The following is a 20,976-nucleotide window of genomic DNA, read 5'->3' on the forward strand; positions in this document are numbered from 1 at the left end:
TTCTTGTTCTTATTTCAGCATCTAATGTGCATTATCATATCTTTATTAAATCCTTTCAGTATTTTGAATATTAAACCACTCAATGCTACATCAGGAAACATCTGCCTATGCCATCTATAGCTACCATTAATAATCGTCTGGTTCCTGATTCTCTCATAGTACGTAAAACAGAGTTAAAGGCACAGTTCATTGACATTTGCACTCTGTACAAAAGTTGCTCTTTAGACTGAATCGTATCAGAGCATAGAACTTGGGGAGCTTAGCAATCATTTACGCATTGCCCCCACACCCTGCAACACACTCCCCTTCCCCATTCCACTCCACCATCCATGGATGCCAGCATCCCCTGCAACACCATTCCCATAGGTAGTTGGAGATTCAGGCTGTCAAACAATGCAGTATCCTTTCTGCCTCACCATGTTACCAGCACTTGCCTGAATTTGAGGGAGGCAGAAAGCATCCTAGGAGGGGGAGGGTAAAAGACTACTGTGTAGCCTTAACTAGCTAGTTTCACTTACTTCTGGTGATGGATGAGGGTGGGGGTGGGTGTTCTCACCAAAATTAACGGGAAGAATTTTTTTGATGAGAGAACAGGGAAAGAGAGTATTAAAAGAAGTGAGTCTCATGAATCACAGTTAAGCAGTTAAGAATCCAGCTTGCAGTGCAGGGGATGCCCGCTCGATCTCTGGTCAGGGAACTAAGATCCCACATGCCACAGAACAACTAAGTCCATGCACCACAACTACAGTCCATGTGCAAGAGATCCCACGTGACACAACGTAGGAAGATCCCTGTTTTGAAGATCCCCAAACAGCCAAATAAATATTTTTTTAAAAATAATTCATGTGAAAAACAGAAATGCCTTTTATATAACCAGTAACATAATAGACTGACTTGCAAATAATGAACTAGTGACAGGTTTAAAGACTGCACTGGAAACATTGGAAGCCACTAATTTGAAGTAAGGTAACTTAAGCTAAAAGATCTAGTTAGGCTTGAACATGGGGAAGTTGAAGTATCTTAAAGCTCTTCTTTAAGAGGGGAGTTGACGCGTTCTTTTTCTAGAAAGAGGTGGTGGAGAGAAAGGAAATTTAAATTAAAAGACTTAGGTAGGAAAGCAGCTTGTATTAGTGATTGGAAAGAAAAACTTCAGAATTGAGAATGAAGAAACAAGCAGAATTTCCCTGGGAAGACAAGGGGTGGAGTTGGGTAGGATGACATTAGGGTGGAAGAGTGAAGCCTGAGTTAGCCTGAGGGAGGGCATGATTTTCATGCAGTCAGAAAGAGGCACCAGCCCAGGGGCTAAGGGACACAAATGATGTGAATGTCAGAGCAGCAAGCAAGAAAGGTGACTTTTCCCTTCCTCCGCTTTCCTGAGAGTTATGTAAAGTCCAGTTTAGAAGAGAGAGACCTGGGACTTCCCTGGTGGTGCAGTGGTTAAGACTCTGAGCTTCCGTTGTAGGGGGCGCAGGTTCAATCCCTGGTCAGGGAACTAAGATCTCACATGCTGCACTGCATGGCCAAAAAATAAATAAGTCTTTAAAAATGAGAGAGAGAGACCTCATTGGGCGAACCCTAATGCTTAGAAAGTACCTAAGAGCAGTTCTTAGCCCTCCTCCCCACCTACCCCCACAAAAGTTTCCTATCTCAGTTTTTCTCACTGAGGGGTCTAGAGGGCTTGCCCAAGTCACCTCCCAGAGACACTGAAAGGCTGAGTTATTAGTTAGCAAGCACGTTGTTAACCAGACCTAAGCAAAAGGCACCCACTGGCTTCTCCCAGTGAACGACCACAATGCTCCCCTTGAGTGTTTCCTTTGCTGATATACAACCCTCTAGCCTTCTCCACCCTAGTCCTGTCTTATGAGTCAATGTACACAGTGTTGAAAGAAATACAACTTGCAGTGACTTCCCGGTATCTAATGTGTCTGCTTATTACTTGTGTACATCGTATAACTATTCATAACTTTTTTTTAATTACTGTGTTATCAGTTTCAGGGGCTTCCCTGGTAGCTCAGCTGGTAAAGAATCCTCCTGCAATGCAGGAGACCCCAGTCTGATTCCTGGGTTCGGAAGCTCCCCTGGAGGAGGGAAGGGCAACCACTCCAGTGGTCTTGGGCTTCCCCGGTGGCTCAGATGGTAAAGAATCCGCTTGCAATGTGGGAGACCTGGGTTCCATCCCCATCCAGCTTTTACTAATATGCAGAGTGGAAGTCAAAGTTTCAAATAATGTTCTCACTGAATCAAAGGAGCTGCTAAAAAAAAGGCATATTGTTCCTGCATTTTTCTGTCATTCAGTGTTTTAAGCATTATTACATTATTTTTTCAGTGTATTTGGTTCAAGCACAGTAGGCTAAAACCTTATACATTATTGGGCAGTTAAACCATGTTTTCTAATCTAATAAACATGTTCACAGTCTATTAGTTTAACCCACCAAAAGCTAATACTTTTGTCACTGTATAAAGGTAAAAATAAATAACTGAGATGTTCAAAATGTCAAATACCTAAAGTAAAGATTGAAAAAAAAAATTCAGAATTGGTCCTTGATTACCTGATATGTTTGTACTGGTGCATCTCTTTTTAAATAAAAGTAAGAAATGAAATTATAAATGTAATTGGTTGATGATATACATTTCCAATTTTTTCATTTAAAAAAACATAAAGATGGGCAGCATTGAACTTAATAGAGTCAAGACAGAATCTTATAACTCTTTGGGCAGTAGTGGTGGTTTAGTCGCTAAGTCGTGTCCAACTCTTGCAACCCCATGGACTGTAGCCCGCCAGGCTCCTCTGTCCATGGGATTCTCCAGGCACGATACTGGAGTGGGCTGCCATTTCCTTCTCCAGGGGATCTTCCCGTCCCAGGGATTGAACCCAGGTCTCCTGCATTGCAGGCAGATTCTTCACCAACTGAGCTACAAGGGAAGCCCTCTTTAGATTAATTAACTCTTTAGATTATATTAATTATAATTAATTAGTTATATTAATTATAACTCTTTAGATTAATTCTAAAGTTGTTTACTTGAAGGGAGACTGTTTTTTACCAGATATCTGAATGTATTATAAAACAGTATACTGTTTGGACTTCCCTGGTGGTCCAGTGGCTAAGATTCTTCACTCCCAATGCAGGGGGCTCTGGCTTGACCAGTTCCCTTGTCAGGGAACTAGGTCCCAAGATGCTACAACTAAGAGTTTGCGTGCTGCAACTAAAGTCTCACATACTGTGACAAAGACTGAAAATCTCCAGTGCCATAACTAAGACCAAGCACAACCAAATAAATAAATAAAAATATTTTTTAAAATAAAATTTAAAAAGCAGTATAGTGTTGGCATAGGAAAATAAATCAGTGGAATAGGATTTCAGAAAGCATGGAGATAAATCTAAGTTATAGGGAAATTTAATGCACAATAAAGGTAGCACAGCAAATTAGTGACACAAAAATGGATCATTCCATAAAAGGAACTGGGAACCAGACAACCATGGGAGAAAGAAAAATAATGCTGGATTTTACCATACTCCTTACGTCAAGATAAATTCCAAATGGATCAAATATGTTAATATATAAAACAAACAAAACAAAAACCCATAAAGTACTAGAAGAAAAGAAGGTGGATATTTTTATCATCTTAAAATGGGGAAGGTCTCTTTAAACTTGACACAAACCCAGAAGCCATGAAAGCAAAATGCTTTTAAATACATTTTTTAAAAGTTAATGCCTAAAATTTTACAGATAAAGGCAAATATAAACAGGAAACTTGGAGAGATATTACCACACATGTGACAAAGCATTAATTTCCCGAATATAAAAAAAAAATGTATAAAATCACTAGAAAATGTGCAAAGGACACAAACCAATATACAAAAATATGCAAATGACCAATGAATATAAGAACAACTCCATTTTGTGATAAAGAAAAGCAAAATAAAATGAGATGCTTACTTAGCTATAGGAAAATATTAATAGACATGAAATGTAAAGTCCTATGTAAAAACAGTAATTAACATCACTTCCTATTTCATTTTGCTAAGTCCATGTTTTTGTTCTAAGTATTTAGAATGAAAAGTGAAAGTCATTCAGTCGTGTCCAACTTTTTGTGACCCCGTGGACTATAGCCTGCTAGGCTTCTCGTCCATGGAATTCTCCAGGCCAGAATACTGGAGTGGGTAGCCATTCCCCTCTCCAGGGGATCTTCCTGACCCAGGGTTCAAACCCCAGGTCTCCCAAACTGCAGGCGGATTCTTTACCATCTGAGCCACCAGGGAACCCCAAGAATACATAGAATAGCTCTGTTTAATATATTAGACAGACCAACTGCCTTTGGAAATGATTGGCCTAGAGCAGTTGTTTTTAAACTTTTTTATTCATCAGAATTCTCTGGAGGGCTGGTTAAAATAGAGTGACAAGCCCCACCCTGCAGTTTATAATTCAGTAAGTCTGGCGTGGAACCCAATAATTTGCATATCTAACAAATTCTCTGGTGACGCTGGTTTGACTAGTCCAGGGACCACACTTTGAGAACCATTGGCCTGGAACACATTGAGTATTAGAAAATAAAGTAATACTGTGTTGTAGAAACTTGTATTGATGAGAAGAGACAAATAAGGAAATAAGTAATGACAAAACACTTTGGGTCTTTTATTTGACTGCCTTTCTCCTTTTAAATTTACATCATTTAACTTATTCCTAAGCAACTAATCATGCTGTTTAAACTAGATTTACCTTCTGAATGTTTTTGCACTTTTCTAATGTACCCATGCTTGACAGTTTCTTTTATTTGTGTTCCATTAAGTGTCTTGAGGAACTGAAATGTAGTATGTTAAATACAAGTAAATCCCATCAGAATCTTGGTATCTATCTTTATAAATTATTGTTTCTTTTAAAGAGGTTTACTTCAAACCTTGACAGTTAAATTTTTCAGTTTTACATTTTAAAGGTAGGCTGGTAAATTAAACAGCAGTCTATATATATAAGCCAAGATCATTTTTTTTCAAATCTGCATTAGCCTAATAATATTCTTATATTTACTGTCTTTATCTTAGATGTAGCAAGATATTTCTAAACATCTCTTAGACTCTTAGATATTTTGAACTACTTTAGAGGTTTTCACAGAAAGTCATTGCTCTTATTTATGGTTTTTTAATGGGTACAATCATGATATATCCTAGCTGTTCACAAAAATTGTAGAAAATTTTAAAATCCTCCTTCAGTTTACTTTTTCTAATATTAAAACAAGATTTTCCTAAAGTAATCCCAAGAAGTAATGGACGTTTGTCTGTTGAGAATGATATTAACTGCCAAGTGAACTATTAAAAAAAAGAAACTTAGAAGTGTCAGAAATTCCAGTTTTTCCCTATCTCCAAAAAGATATTTCATTCGGGTCAAATCTATTATGATTTTACATACATAGAGTATTACCGAGAAGTCCTGTCACCACCTGCAAATTAGCAAGAAGCATTTATTAAGCATTAGCACTAAAGATAATGGTGAGTTACTGTCCCCAGTAGGGTAGCAAAATTAGCAAATGAATTAATTAACCCTTGTTTACATTCTATTTTCAAAGCCAAGATTTTAAATAAAGCTCTTGTCAAAGGTATTAGCTGAGCTTGGGTTTACAAACTAAAAGTGCAAGACCTGTGAAAGCCAAATGCTTTGTGGGCTGTAATCAGGGGAAAAACCTTCCTTAATTAACTTCAGGGATTAAAAGGTAAATAAAAAGATCATTTCAGGGCATACCAATTGTTCTTCCCAGATTTGAGTCTTAGCAGGTATTTGCAGATATACTAAATAACTTAAATGGTCATGTGGCTAGTAACTGTGGAAAGAGGGCCAGATTTAAGTTAGAAGACAGAAATCACAGCCAAAGTTGACTACCATTTACTAGTTCTGGGACCAGAGAAGCCACCAGTTATTTTATTATTTCATTTCATGTTTACCTATTTACTGACTGACTTATTTAAAAAGGGAATACAACTAGGAGAGCTATTTTAAGGATAATTTATGTAAAAATAGGGGCAAAGGGCCATATAGGTGTTGTCTGATTTAAATATCTAATTTGTGCATTTTACAATTCAGAACTACTGGCCCAGCTTTACAAATTAGCACATAACATGCCTAAATCTGCCAGACATTTAGCCAAAGGCACTGGATCTTTGACCTTTTCTAGTCTCATAGAACTCCAGTCAAACTATAGGGGATACCTTTTCACTACCCACCTCCCTACCCCCAGCCAAAAAAAAAAAAATCACAGTTAACAACCCTAAATGTGATGGACCCAGATGCAGCTCATCCCTGCCCTCGCTCTCCGAGGAGCCGGACCCTTTATTGTCTCCCTTTCCCCTCCCACCTGCTTCTCCTGGGTCAGACAGAACCCAGGGGCACCTGGAGAATGGATTTCCGGTTATCCCAGCACAAGGCTTGCTCATTCATTCATTCAAAAGAATGAATCTGTTAGATTGTATCATCTAGTTAAATCATATTTAATTCATTTTACCTTTGAATGTTTAGTAACATATTCTGTGTATTCTTCTAAACAGCATACTTATAGCTATGTATATACATGCATAGCACACATACACACACAGAGACAGACACGCCGTACATGATACTGGCTGGTTTCCTATTTAAGCAAATTATAAATTGTTTGCTGACATCCATTGACTGACTCAAGAACAGAAGGAAACACCAACCCCAAACATGAAAATAACCAGGCCCCAATGACTGACCTCCCTTAGCTGAGAGATTTGAATAATCATCTTGGTTTCTGAGAAAAACCGATAATAACTAGTGACCCTGTGAGGCGTCTTACAGAGCAGCCATGCCCCAAACCACACACGCATGCCTGATCACGTGCACTCACTCTGCGCCCCACCCTTTTCATCGTGGGCGCCCCTGAGTGGAAATCAGCCAGAGCTTACCCTGCTGTGGGCCTGTCTTTCCCTTGTCAGAGATCCAACCAAGCTAAGCCTGAATTTCAATCCTAGTGAAATATCTGAGGTCATTGCCTGAGCCAAAAATAAAAATGCAGCCAGGGAGGAACCCAACATGAACAGAGCAGAAGCATCTCGGTGACCTGAACCTGAGGCAGAGGCCTCCAGCAGCTTCCTGTGACCTCCCTGTGTGCGGCTAGGAGCTGGAAGGGCACAGACAAAGCCCTCATCAGCCTGTCTCTAATTGGTTTCACATCATCAGCATTCCAGAACAGGAAACTCTCAGCAGCCAGAAATTCTTGCTTCTTTGCCATAGTATTTGAGAAGCAAGCCTTTTCCCCTGCACATATTTAGTTCTGTTAGTTTTGTCACAGGTGAGTTTTCTTAAATTTGATAGCTTGTAATAAGAACATCCTGTCTGTCCAATCTTTTGGCAGTTGACTTCGATTTCTGGGTTCTGGACCTCTCTTTCATTTGCTGTAGGTCAGTAAGCCAAGTTTTAGGGTTGTTTATAAGAAATCAACCCTGAATATTCATCATAAGGACTGATGCTGAAGCTGAAGCTCCAAACTTTAGCCACTTGATGTGGAGAGCTGACTCACTGGAAAAGACCTTGATTCTGGGAAAGATTGAAGGCAAAAGGAGAAGGGGGAGGCAAAGGATGAGATGGTTAGATAGGATTGCCAATTCAATGGACATAACTTTGAGCAACCAGGAGATAGTGGAGGACAGAGGAGCCTCTGCAGGCAGTGGGGCTTGCAAAGAGTCAGACGTGACTTAGCAACTGAACAACAACAATAGAGTCTCGTTTGATGATGCCTTTATTAAGACATAGAATGAGATTTCTGTTTCCCCCAACTGGTGGAGATGTTCCTCTGCCCCGTTCCAAGGAAGGGGACCAGTTTACCAGGCGTGCACCGATCATTAGTGGTATTGACCCCTAGGGCTTCCGCAGACTCGGACCTCGAGTTGCTGCTTTCTCCTCACACACCCTCTGGTGTACACTGCACTGATTGGCACCTGGTCTTGTCCAGTGTGGCTGTCCCAATGTTTAAAACACAAAAGTAAGTGCTTCCATGTAGGCTGGTGAATGACTGCTGCCTCTAGCCAGTCCTCACTCCCACAAAATAAAAACCCCTTAACATTTAACAATTCTGGGGATTTTTCTTGGGGAAAAGGGATGCTGATGAAGATTGGGAGAAGACTTAGAGAGAAGTCCTTAATGTTTAGTTGAAATTTTATTTGAAGGGGCAGAGTCAACTCCTTTTGGCCAAATTCCTGATGATCAGAGCTGTATGTACTAGTACATATAAGCTATTTCATCACTTGACTAATGAATGCCAATAACATTTAAAATCTCACTCTTTAAAAAAAAAAAATAAATAAATAAATAAAATCTCACTTTTCACTTTAAGGCTCATTCATGCCCAGCTTGTCAGTTTGAGATTTTTCTGAGAAGGGACCAGCAGGGCTACATTCCCACTCATTCATCCACAGACCTGGGGCCAAGGAAGTTTGGAAGAAGAAGATAAAACCCAGAGTAGCTCTTTTTCCCCTGCACAAAATCTGCAGGTTGGAAGGAACCTTAAAGACCATCTAATCCAACTTTCTCTTAGCCTTCTGGGGAAAGTGAGGTTCCAAGATGAAGTAAGTTCTCCAAGATCCCAGTGATGCTAGGGCCATGATTTCAGGATTACTCTTTCTCATTGTGCTCTTCCTTCTGCTAGTAAGTGGCCTCACGGATATTTTACTGATCTCCTTTCCATTGCAGAAGTCACTGAAACCAAACTGCTTCACAGTTAGGTAAAAGAGATTTATTTTATGGGGCAAATAGAAAAGTATTTGGTTTTGGTTCTCTAGATGGCTTAGATAGAACTCGAAGAAGGACAGAACGCCACAGAGAAATACCCTGGAAGTTCTTGGCCAAAGAGGGGATAAATGTGGTACAGGGTCAGTCACCAAGATGGCCTTTGGGGAGAATGGAAAAATCAAGGTGAGCTGACAGAAAGTTGAGGGTTACTTGTCAATGCATGGACTTCCCTGGTAGCTCAGCTGGTAAAGAATCTGCCTGCAACACGGGAGACCCCAGTTCGATTCCTGGGGTGGGAAGTTCCCCTGGCAAAGGGATAGGCTACTCACTCCAGTGTTCTTGCCTAGAGACTCCCATGGACAGAGGAGCACGACTGAGCGACTAACACACAAACTAATTTTAGAAACCACAGGATGGTTAATGCTAAGTGAGTTTCAGCTGTTTTAATCAAGTGATATGTTAAAATATGTATTTGTGAAAATGATGTGAATAAACACACTACACTGGACCTTATTGGTTAATTGGACTGTAAGCCCGCAGGGGATACTTGCAGGTTCCACCTGGAGAGGGCGCTGTTTATGTACTCCCTGGGTACCCTCTCAGTGATACCTTGTCCAGATAGGTTGAGTCAACGGTTCTCAACCCAGAAGGTTTCCTACCCCTGCCTGCCGCCCACCGCACCCCAGGGACAGTTGGCAGTGTCTGGGGGCATCAACGGGAGGAGCAGGGTTTGCCACTAGTATCCGGTGGGCAGAGGCCAGAGAGACGGTAAACATACTCCAGTGCTCAGAAGGTGGTGGTGTGTCTGCTCAGGCATGTCCGACTCTCTGCGACCCCATGGACTGTAGCCCACCAGGCTCCTCTGTCCATGGGATTTCCCAGGCAAAAGTACTGGCATGGATTGCCATTTGCTCCTCCAGGGGAATCTTTCGACCCAGGGTTCGAATCTGTGTCTCTTCCATCTCCTAAATTAGCAGACAGATTCTTTACCACTAGCGCCACCTGGGAAGCCCACAGCGTTGAGAATAGCACCACACAACAAAGGACTATACGTCCCAAACATCACTAGTGCCAAGGTTGAGACCCCTGGACTAAGCGAAGCAGTGCATGCTTTCAAGGAAAAAATAGAGAAATCTATTGCACGGCCCTGTTATAGCAAGTATACGTATATGTGGTCACACCCTCCATAACGTGACACTGGAAAGGGAGGCCACACGGCCTTGGTTCTCCAGGGGCCACAGCAGGAGCCAAAACACTGCTGACTGCTGGACTGGATAACTCAGAAATGAAGGTGCTGGCTTTCATTTGCTGTATCACTGAGGAATGCCAAAGGGACGTTGCTCTTTCATCATCTGTAGCAATTTTCTGCCCAGACAAATACATTGGTAGCTTTGCCTTATAAAAAAGACGTGTTCCTTAAAAGTTATGTTTAATTGGATTTTGTATTTTTAATACAGTTATGAAATTCAGTAAAAACTAAGGGGTCAGTGAATCTTTTTAGTGTGAAAGGGCCTTTTTAGTAAAGTCCTATTCTCAAAGAAAAGAATACCTACATATTGCATTTTTAATGTAAATATTTTTTCCTGGACACTACATTTTTACTACAGAGCTCATAACTCTTATGTGAGAGTCTCTCTCCCTCCTTCCTTCTCCTGCCCTTGTTCCTTTTCTATAAAGGGAGGGTCAGGGGGAAAATTTAACACTACAATCTCTGAATTTGGGAAAGTCATTGATAAGTCTATCCACTTATACAGGTCAAAAGATGCCTGCAGGGTTACAGATTGTTAGAAAAACTAGGACTTGGTTCTATTTTGAAATCATTCATTTTTTATCTTACACTTCTTTTTTTTTTCCAGTTAGTGACCTTTGGCTAGAAAAGAGCAGGTGTACTTGGTCCCTGCGTCACCCCATGGGTGTTTGTTGCACCAGAAATATCTGATAAGACTCAATCTCTCCACTCACAGTGGGGTGGGAGAGGGGGATCAGCAGAGACAGGGCGTGGTACTGAAGGAACCCAGGGGTTGTCTCCTTATCAGCCATTCCCTGGGGTAACATCCCTAGGTGTGTAAGTCACGGACTAACTCAGCAGGATAGAGGAGGCAGGAAGGAGGAAATTTATTAAATAAAGTTATCATTCATCGCCCTTCAGTAGTAGAGGTGACAGAGGTGTGACCCACCCAGGACCGGCCACCGGGGAGGAGCCGGCCAGACCAGAGAGGCGCTAGGACACCTGCATTTGCCCTTCACTCCCCGCCTGCACTCTCCCTGGGAAGGAGGGAGGGGTTGAGGCCAGGGCGATGATAAGGATGGCCCCACCACGTGGACAGCCCGGCAGCTCCAGGCAAGAAGGCAGGTGCTAGCGTCACCGTGGGAGCTGGTGTACACCCTCGCCTGCTCCTCGAACCACTTGCCGTTTGACCGGCCCTTCCACCTATATCCACCCGTTTTCGTCTGAGAACCCCACTGACTAGAAAGGAAGTCATTGTAAGTACCAAGAATATAAATTCCGTGCCCAAGGTCACTCAGAGAAAGATTTGAGATTGGGACACAAGGATTCTGACTTGAAGCCCCGCGTGTCCTGTGATCACACACTACTCCCACTTGGGTAAGCAGGCCTCAGGTACAAGCCTTGGCTGGGCTGCCGGGAGCCCTGGGTTCTCGCCTCTGCTCTGCCTTTTACTCACTGTGTCCTCGTGAGACAACTACTACTGCCCCTCTTAGAACCTCAGTTTTCCTCTCTCTGAAATGACGGGGTTGATCAAAGTGCCCTCAGGTCACCACGGTGGCATAGGTGAAATCAGGCTGAAATGAAGGCTTGCAGGAAGGCAGCAGGTAGCTGCTGACACTGGAAGAAGCCATCTCAGCTGTGTAATTAAGTGTTAACCGGGTGCCAGGAACTGTGCAAACACTGTATCTGTGATCCCATTTGAGCCACACAGCGCCAGATGAGGTACATGTTAATGGAAACCCGACTTAGCAGATAAGGAAATTGAAGTTCAGGGAAGTGAAGTAACTTCCTCAAGGTCACTGTCTTAGTCAGCTCTGGCTGTCATAGAGAATACCACAGACTGGATTTATTTCTTACAGTGCTGGCAGCTGGAAGTCCCAGGTCAGGGCTCAGCAGGGCTTGGTTTCTGGCCAGAGCTCTCTTCCTGCTTTGCAGACGGCTGCCTTCCTGCCTCAGTCCTTACATAGCCTCTCCTCCGAGTACAGGCCAGGGAAGAGAAGGGGCCCTCAGTTGTCCTTCTTGTTGTTGTTCAGTCGCCCAGTCATGTCTGTCTCTTTGTGACCCCATGGACTGCAGCACGCCAGGCCTCCCTGTCCCTCACCATCTCCCGGAGTTGCCCAAGTTCATGTTCATTGCATCGGTGATGCCGTCTAGCCATCTCATCCTCTGACACCCTCTTCTCCTCTGCCCTCAATCTTTCCCAGCATCAGGGACATTTCCACTGAGTCATCTGTTTGCATCAGATGACCAAAATACTGGAGCTTCAGCTTCAGCATCAGTCCTTCCATTGAGTATTCAGGGTTGATTTCCCTTAAGATTGACTGGTTTGATCTCCTTGCTGTCCAAGGGACTTTTAGGAGTCTTCTGCAGCACGGCAGTTCAAAGGCATCAATTCTTTGGCGTTCTGCCTTCTTTACAGTCCAGCTTTCACAATTGTATGTGACCACTGGGAAGACCATAGCCTTGACTATATGGACCTTTGTTGGCAGAGTAATGTCTCTGCTTTTCAGCACACTGTCTAGGTTTGTCATCACTTCCCTGCCAAGAAGCAATTCATGGCTGAAGTCACCTTCCGCAGTGATTTTAGAGCCCAAGAAGAGGAAATCTGTCACTACTTCCACCATTTCCCCCTCTATTTGCCATGAAGTAATGGGGCCGGATGCCATGATCTTAGTTTTTTTTAATATTTAGTCTTAAGCTGGCTCTTTCACGCTCACCCTTCACCCTCATCAAGAGGCTCTTTTAGTTCCTCTTTAGTTCTCTTCTTATGAAGACACAAATCATATCAGATCAGGACGTATCTTTATGATTCCAGTGAACCTAAATTACTTCCTGAGGACCCCATCTCCAAATACAGACACACTGGAGGTTGAGGCATCAGCATAGGAATCTGGGGGGCACACAGCTCCGTCCATGGCAGTCCTGCAGGCAGAATGTGATTTGAATGTGGATTGGCATCAGGCCATCTCACCCTGCCCGCTCTACTAACCACTGCTATGCAGTATTTAGGCCAGATAGCTGAGCTGGAGGTAGAGACTTCTGGGTACAGTGAAGCTTCTGTCTTTTAATCAGTAGATACAGATTTATCGGATTTAAGATAGATACAGATTTAAGCTGGTAGATGCAGCCCCTCCCCACACACTAGTGCCTCTCCCTCTAAGTCCCTGCCTTCTCTCCTGGGTACCAGGGTGGGTGGGAAGATCTTCTTTTGACCAAACTTTCTGGATCCTGAGCCAATAGCAGGCCAGGTAGTGGTGCTCCAGAGACCATCCCACACCCAGGTCTGAAACTCAAAGAAAAGTAGGAGGCATAAGACTGAGCCCTGAGGGCTGGCTCCGTCACAGCCATCCTTAAACCTGCTGAACCTGCGTGGACACTGCCGGTGGAGCAAAATCACACAGGCCCAGTTCCCTGGGCTCCTGGGATGAGGTCCTAGTTGGCTGTCACTCACGTGAGGAAGGATGAGAACTTAATCCTCACTGGCAAGCCACCCACTGGAGCAGTTATAGTTGTGCTTGTCAGTTGAAAGTGAGAAAAGTGTTACTCAGTCATGTCTGACTCTTTGCAACCTCATGGACCGTAGCCCGCCAGGCTCCTCTGTCCATGGAATTCTCCAGGAAAGAATACCGGAGTGGGTAGCCATGCCCTCCTCCAGGGGATCTTCCTGACCCAGGGATTGAACCCAGGTCTCCTGCACTGCAGGCAGATTCTTTACCATCTAAGCCACCAGGAAAGCTTGTCAGTTACTCATTATTAAAGGCTTTGCAGTAAAAACAAGCCATTTAGACTCCTACAGGCTTCCACCAAGCCAACAACATCATCCACCTGGAATGTCTCCTCTCTATAAATTACAGTATTTGTGTGTTTTTTGTTTTTCTTAAAAAACAAGATCTCTCCCCCGCGCTCTCATGCTTTACTGTTCCCACGTGTGTTATGAAGCTAGATATAGAAAGGTTTGAGGGAGTTTCTAATTTAAAAAAAACGAAACTCAAAAGAGCAACAGACCACAGTCTATCATTCAGAAATTGAAAATATGCCATTTTGACACTTTCCAAAGTGTCACATAAAGGTAACCACTTGGCTCTTGTGAGCGGAAGTGAAGGCCACATTTTCACAGCTGTGACACAGGGGTTGTCGCTGGTGTTGGGAGTGTTTTCAGTCGGCAGGGCACTCCACTCTTATTTTCTGTCACTTCACCCTAGAGTCACTGCCCCCACTTCTTTCTCAGTCAGGCTAACACATGGAGCTTCTAGAGCTGTCCATCATAACCATGATCACAAAACTGCTAACTGACTGCTGACTCCCCTCCACCCAGAAAACATAAGCCTGTCCCCAACTAGTTCTAATCAGAAAAAGCAAACAAACAAAAACAAAAAAAAAACACATGTTTTTCAAATGAAATTCAACCTTGAGTCTTTTGGAAAAGGAAAGAAGCCACTTCTATGAGTCACGTCTCTTCGAGGGGTCAGGAATAAAAGGCTGTGACCTGAGCTGTGCAGAGGTCTGGACTTCCAGCCTCCTGCCCTGCTCGCTTCAACCTTACTCATCATCTCCGTGGTTGGCTCTTGCAGGTGTGAAAGCTGTGGAGCTGTTTTCCACGCTGAATGCAAAGAGAAGTCTGTCCCCTGCCCGCGATGTGTCCGCCGAGAGCTGCAGATGAAGCAGAAGTCTTTCTGGCGGAGGCTGAACATGGACGAGAGCCTGGAGGAGGCTTGCAACATGTTTGAGCTGTCCTACCAGAACACCTGACTCATCAGGAGTCCAAGGCCGGGCAGTGACCTCTCAACAATCCGTCAGCCCCAGTGGCTTCCAAACTAGACAGTTAGACCCCTCCGGGAGAAGTTAACGTCTCATCCTCAGCTAGATATATATATTTATAAATGTACATGCACACATACCTATACGTCCTGTTCAGTATAAGTCGTTGTCTTAAAGGTCCATGGAGTTTTGTGGCTCACAAAGTTACCAATAGCGGGATTACACTTAGCCATGAATTTCAGCTGCTTTGCCCCCAAGCCGAACGTGGTTTACACACAAGGCTTTATAGTTCAGACATTGTGGGGCTCTCAGGAGCCATTTATTACCCAGGACATAGAAGAAAGCATTTTCTCCAGGAGAGTGCTTTTGAGTTATTTTTGTGTTATTTATTTTTAGCCTTCACAGAGGATGAGGTAACTGAGGCAAGCACCCATCATCAAGTTTCATAAGAAAAGCTTCAAAACACAGCAGTGACTCCTTCCAGGAGTCCATGTCCCGGCTCTCACCTCCGTGTCTTCGCAAAGGCTGGGATCCCTAAGCTGAGTTAAACAGCTCGGAAATCAGGAGCGTGAGCTCCCTCTGACAGAAAGCATGTGTCCCTAATTTATCAGGGGAGCTAGATAAATTGTTCTGAAGTTAATCTCAGAAAGCATTTTTCCTGACAAGAGACCTCAGTAACCTACATGTTGTCCATCTGTTTGCTGGTACGAATCCCAACACCCGCCCAGAGACGTGACCGTATTTGCCAGGCTGAAACATGGCTCTGAAGAGTAGTCTTTTAGGAGTTCCATGGGTGACAGGATGATTTTTTTTTTTTTAATGGCGCTGACTGGAGGAAATTGCTTAGGATTGTCAGATACATCAGTTTGTAGACCAGGAGGTCGGGTGTAGAGTACACACATTCCAAGAGAGGATCTGCAGTTTTCTTTTCACAGAATCCTGTGTGGGTAGCTTCCACCTCTTCATTACACTTTATTTATTTTTATTGTTCTTCATTGCCCTTTCACTCTGACCTTTCATTTGTCAATGTCACCACGTCTGCTTTCATACTTTCTTAATTGTTTTGAAAAATCAGAGCACCTTGGAATTTCACAGTACCAACTTTAGACTATGAAGAAAATACCAGACTGACAAATATAATTAAGGAATTAAATCTAATATTATTTAAATATATATATACACACATGCATCATTGCCACCGTGAAGTGAGGTGCCAAGTGCTAAGCTAATAGGGAATAAAAGTGAGAATGAGTTGCTTAGGCACTTGGCGGGGGGGTATTCTTCCTCTGCATCATCCTTTTGGCGCAGTGGCCACGGTGACTAAAATGGCAGATAGCTTGGCACCGGAAAGTATGGCTCCCATTCTTTCCACTTTAACTCTTTCCAGAACCAAAAACTAAGCTTATATTTAAGCAATTCTCAGTAGGTTATATGAGAAGATTCTTACCATTCCTCTGAGCAGATGCCTTCAAAGCCTCCATGGTTTAGTAGCTACACTCCTAGCAGGACCTAGAGAACCAGTGTTCGCACAGCCCATGGGGACGGTTAACCCCACTGCTCCTTTCCCCACACCTGGCTCCCTCCGATCCTAGCTCACGATGCTTCTGTCCATTTGGAGATGTGACATTTCAGACTCACTTCTGTGCAGACTGTTGGGTACGAGCATTTCACCTCTCAACCCACACCCATTCCTTTGGCCCCAGACCACACATTTCAACGTTAATAGCTCAGCACCACTCATGCATTTATCTTCTGATTATACAGTAGCTGTAGCCAAGGCATGAAAACTTATTAAAAGGCCGGGGCCCCATTCATGAGACGCCTTACGGTGCCTTTTACTCTTAGAAAAACAAGTTGACTCCCTCTCCCCGCCCCACCCCACTCTATAGAAACTGTTACACAGAAAAGAAAAGGGTGGAAGATCTCAAACAAGCACTTGGCCAACAGGCAAACAAATTTGGTCGTCTCCCCTTTACTCTTCCCCTTCGTGAAACACAGTATTTATATATTCCAGCCTCAGAGAAGATAGCAAAACGTGATCTTTCACAAGAGAATTACAGACCTGCTTATTATAAAACAGATGTGCTCCAATGGCAAAGTGCCTTCTCCCTCCGCCCCCAGCTCCCTGTCCCTGTAGCTTACCTCTGCCTTTGCTGTAATTAATGCATCTGTGACTCCGACTGTCAGCAGGGCCATCCCCAGCACACTGCAGTTGGAGACCCGGAGGACAGGGCCACCTCCCCCCTTCCAGCATGTTGGCTGCATGTACAGAATTTCCTGTCCTGTCTCACAGGCCCCAGGGTCAGACCCACTGAGAGTCAGCGTGACACCCTGGGTCTATGCTCCCGAGGCCTTGGCTTTTACCAAGGTTGTTTTGAGGCCCGGCAGAATCGTGGCAGTCCCTTGTGAACCTCTAAGGAGACCTTTCCACCCACATCGTTTGTTGCTTATTTTCGAAAGGGGAAAAAAAAAATAGTAAATGTGCTCTCACCATCAGCTACCAGAGCTGGAAGCATACCCCAGCAGCCCGTTTCCCTCCTCTTTGTGAAGCCCCGCCGCAGGCCTGCATGACACACTCAGCCACCAACCCCCAAACCTGAACGGACAGGGCAGAGCCGGCTTAGCAGTTGGGTCTGCCACGAAAATTCAAAATTGCTGTTTTCAACCCAGGATGCCTTAGCGCACACCTGAACGCCCTTACTGTTTTCGACCCTAACAAATTACTTGGTGCACTGTAGGTAATTGTTCCACTGCTTAGAAACTGGCGAAACGAAAGCAGATCTGTGGATTACCACCTCCTTAAGACCTAAGCTAATACCTGCTTTCCCTCATGGTCCATTTTTCATCCCATATTAAATATCTCGTACATAAAGCCCAGGAGAAAATGGCCCATTAATCTCCTAGAGCTGGCAGCCGACTCCGGGGAACTTCTTTTCTCTTGAAAGGCCCCTTCCCTGGTGTATCACTTGAGGAAATCCCTCCTCACCGTGCCAGAAACTCAACTGTGGGACAGTGCAAGCCTGGTGAAATGCTGGCATCTCACCCTGCAGTAGAAAAGCCAGTTCCCAAAATAGACCTCAGTTTGCACCACGGCAGGAAGGCCGCAAAGTACTTAAAAAGCAGTCAACTGGGATGGGAGTCGTGTTCTTTCCAGGGCGGCTCTTTCTCCAAGTTGAAAGCTCTGTATGTGAAAACCACGTAAAACTCCCGTCTTCCCCTTTGCCTCATTGCCTTTTCAGGGGACTGTATTATGGTCGTCTTCATGATCATTGTGCTTAAGAGTAGTCTCTCCAGGAGCTTTAATATTTGATGAGCTGAGAAGGCAATCACTTTTGGATTCTTCCAGACTAGGCCTCCACCAAGAAGGGAATATTGCGAGGACTTGGGATTTGTGGTTTCCAGCCAACCCAGCAGTGTCCTTCAGACCCCCGCTGAGGGACTGTGCCTGGCTTCCTTCCAGCTGCGTGGAGAGCCAAGCTGTTCACAGCGGTGTGGCTGCTGTCGGCCACCTCTGCTAGGCTGGAGTGAGTCCCCTTGCACGGGGTCCGGCCTGTTTTTGTCTCTGCATCTGTACGCCCTGCACACCGACACTGGATAGCTTCTTCCCATGCCTTCTCGAAAAGGCATGACTTCCAGACCTGTGGCTTTGTCTCTACCCATGAGCCAGAAAGGGCCACACATAAATCACTGTATCAGGGTAGGATTTGCGTGAAGCTGCACTGAGCACTTTCTGCAAAGAGAGGCATGATCTGAGGAAGCCAAGATCCATTCGGCTCCTAATTTAGGGTTAAGTCAATGCTGCTGTTGATGTGTGGGGGCAGTGTTCCTCACCTCCACTGACCGGCTGTTCTTGACTGAAGTAACTAGACTGTGAAGGAAGTCTTCAGGTCCTATTTCTAATACTGCCTGGAGTCAACACAAGGTGATTTTCCTTTTTATTTTTTTTACTTCTCCCGGTAAAGAGAGATAAGTGCGGTTCCCTCCGCCCCCTTATTGCTTGAGTTTCCTGCCTCACTACTTTTCTTCCTCTAAGATAATGTGAGAAAAGTAGAGAGTTGGGGCAAAACTGAAAGAAGTGAACGTGCCCTCGTTGGCCTGAACCGAGTCGTTGGAACCACTCTCTGTTTTCCTTTCCCTGGTCCTTGCCAACACCTGGGCATTAACGACAGCTCCGAGTGTTGTGTCCTCTGCACCGTTCTTCCAATCCTCAGTCTAGTAGAACTCACTGCCCTACTTCACTACTTGAACCCAGTGACAGGTGAACAAGCCCTGCTCAGCTCATCTAAACAGACAAATGTGATTTCTATCATGGGGGACAGTGTTTCTCAACAGTGAAGTACCAGTACCCCAAGCCACTGTCAGAAGTCCTTGACAAAAGTCAGAAGAAAAGTGTGGAACACCGTCTCAAGCACACCCACAGCCGTCAGGGCTTTTATTTTAAATGGGCTCCGAGGGATCATGCGATAGAGCCCCTTCCTCCTGCAGTGGCCTCCAAGGTGATGGAAGGCACTGTTAACCCCGAGTGAAAAGACAGCTGCTGATTTGTTTGGATTTTCGCTGTAGAGAGAGATGCCATCTTAGGAAGGTCTGCAGTGAAGCCAGTTGTTACCCAGGTAGAAGATTCAGGGGCTACGGCAACTCTTTGCACAGTAAGATACCCTCCTAGGCTGCTGAGCTGCAGACCAGCCTGTCTTCCCTTCCCTTGACCTTCCTTGCCGCAGTCCTGAGCCCAGACTCAGGCCTGGTAAACTGGCTGGTGGACCTCTGGGGCTTGTGGCTCCTCACACTGACCATCGTATTCATGTCTTTTTCCCCGTAGGAGTGCCTTACAGTACTGCCTCATGCTTCTAGTCTAGCCTAGCAGACCCACTTGAAGCCTGCAGGGTCCTTTGCCTCAGTATGGATCACCTTGCTTCTTCCCTGCTGGCTGCTCTCAACACAGGCACGCTTGGAGCCCACATATTCCATGCACATGTCAGACCTTTCACCTTCATTTAAACTGGTGCCTTAACCTCATGAGTACGAGGGTTCCTGCTGGAAACACACTGTCAGAGCAGACTAGTGGAAACACTCCTTGGCGCCATTGACACTTAACCAGGAATCACAAAAGAGACGACCACATAATGTTTTGAATCTGTTTTATGCTGTTTCTCAAATTACTCCTTTTGTTTGCTTGCTTGCTTTTCATGAACCAAACTCAGGGGAATGTCATGATGTCACCAAGGCCAATGGGTAGAGAAATGAGACTGGTTATTCAGATTCGAATCTGTAAAGTCAGTGAACTTAGCCTTTTTCAGGTGAAAAAAACTACACACAAGGATTTTCTTTTCCTTTAGTATATAAAGGGTTTCTTGTATTTTGCCACCTGTCTCTCAAGTGGGAAGTGAGAGGCCTCTTGGATGGATTGTGGTGAAGGCATTTCTACATGGTGTGGGCAGTCCACCAAACTATTACATTAGGCTTTCACCACCAGAGGCTTAGGTTCTGATTTTGGTCACCTCTCAGGATCCTATTGTGAATAGCCTATCCTAGAACATTCAAGGAGGAAAAAAAAAAAAAAATCTGTCTTTAGAGAATAGTGAAAGGAGAGGAAATGTGTAGGTTGCAAATGAAGAGTATCGAACGTGGGGTGCGGAAGTCTTTGCACAACTTGTTCTTAACGCTCCTGGGTCAGATAGATGTCATTTTCCCTTATTTCTGTTCATGCTATACAGAACTGTCTAAAACTTGGGGCTTGGGCTATTACTCTGTCACTCTGTGTTGAGCTATTTGTAATATCTACTGTAACTTATATATGTATTGTTTCTGTTTTCTGGATTTTATCGCCTTTTGTTTGGGTATAAGTTGTCCATAGTTTTGTTTACATCATTTTTAAAAATATCAATAACTGTAATAATAAAAAAAAGAAACTGTATTGTGGACAAGACCCCTAGTTTTTATGGTCATCTGTCATATAATTTAAGTGCACCAGTTCCTGATGTATAAAGTTATCTCTCTCTCAATAAACAATGCAGAAAGTACTTTCTCTTCTCATAACAACTCCATTCAAATGCAGTTTTTGCAGGGGTGGTGAAAGCCCAAGATGAGCGCTGAACGTTAATTCAAAGTCAAGATTTAAACTTTATTGAAAGTGAGCTACTGGGATCTTAAAATAGTTCTTAAGATTTTTACTTTTTTTTTTTTTTTAACTGTAGTTGGTTTACAATGTCAGTTTCAGGTGTACATCAAAATGATTCAGATAAATAGATATATAA

General features: G+C 44.0%; 1 protein-coding gene across 1 annotated transcript in view; it reads left to right on the forward strand.

Annotated features, from left to right (window-relative positions):
• Positions 1-20,742, forward strand: part of PLEKHM3 (pleckstrin homology domain containing M3) — a 203,804-nt gene extending 183,062 nt beyond the window's left edge. The window contains exon 8 of the mRNA XM_043910230.1: positions 14,536-20,742. Within this exon, the coding sequence (XP_043766165.1) occupies positions 14,536-14,713 (178 nt within the window). The 3' untranslated portion in view covers positions 14,714-20,742. The remainder of the gene's footprint in view (positions 1-14,535) is intronic.
• The last annotated feature ends 234 nt before the right edge of the window (positions 20,743-20,976 follow it).

The sequence above is a fragment of the Cervus elaphus genome, chromosome 8 (assembly GCF_910594005.1).
Source record: "Cervus elaphus chromosome 8, mCerEla1.1, whole genome shotgun sequence".
NCBI lineage: Eukaryota > Metazoa > Chordata > Mammalia > Artiodactyla > Cervidae > Cervus > Cervus elaphus.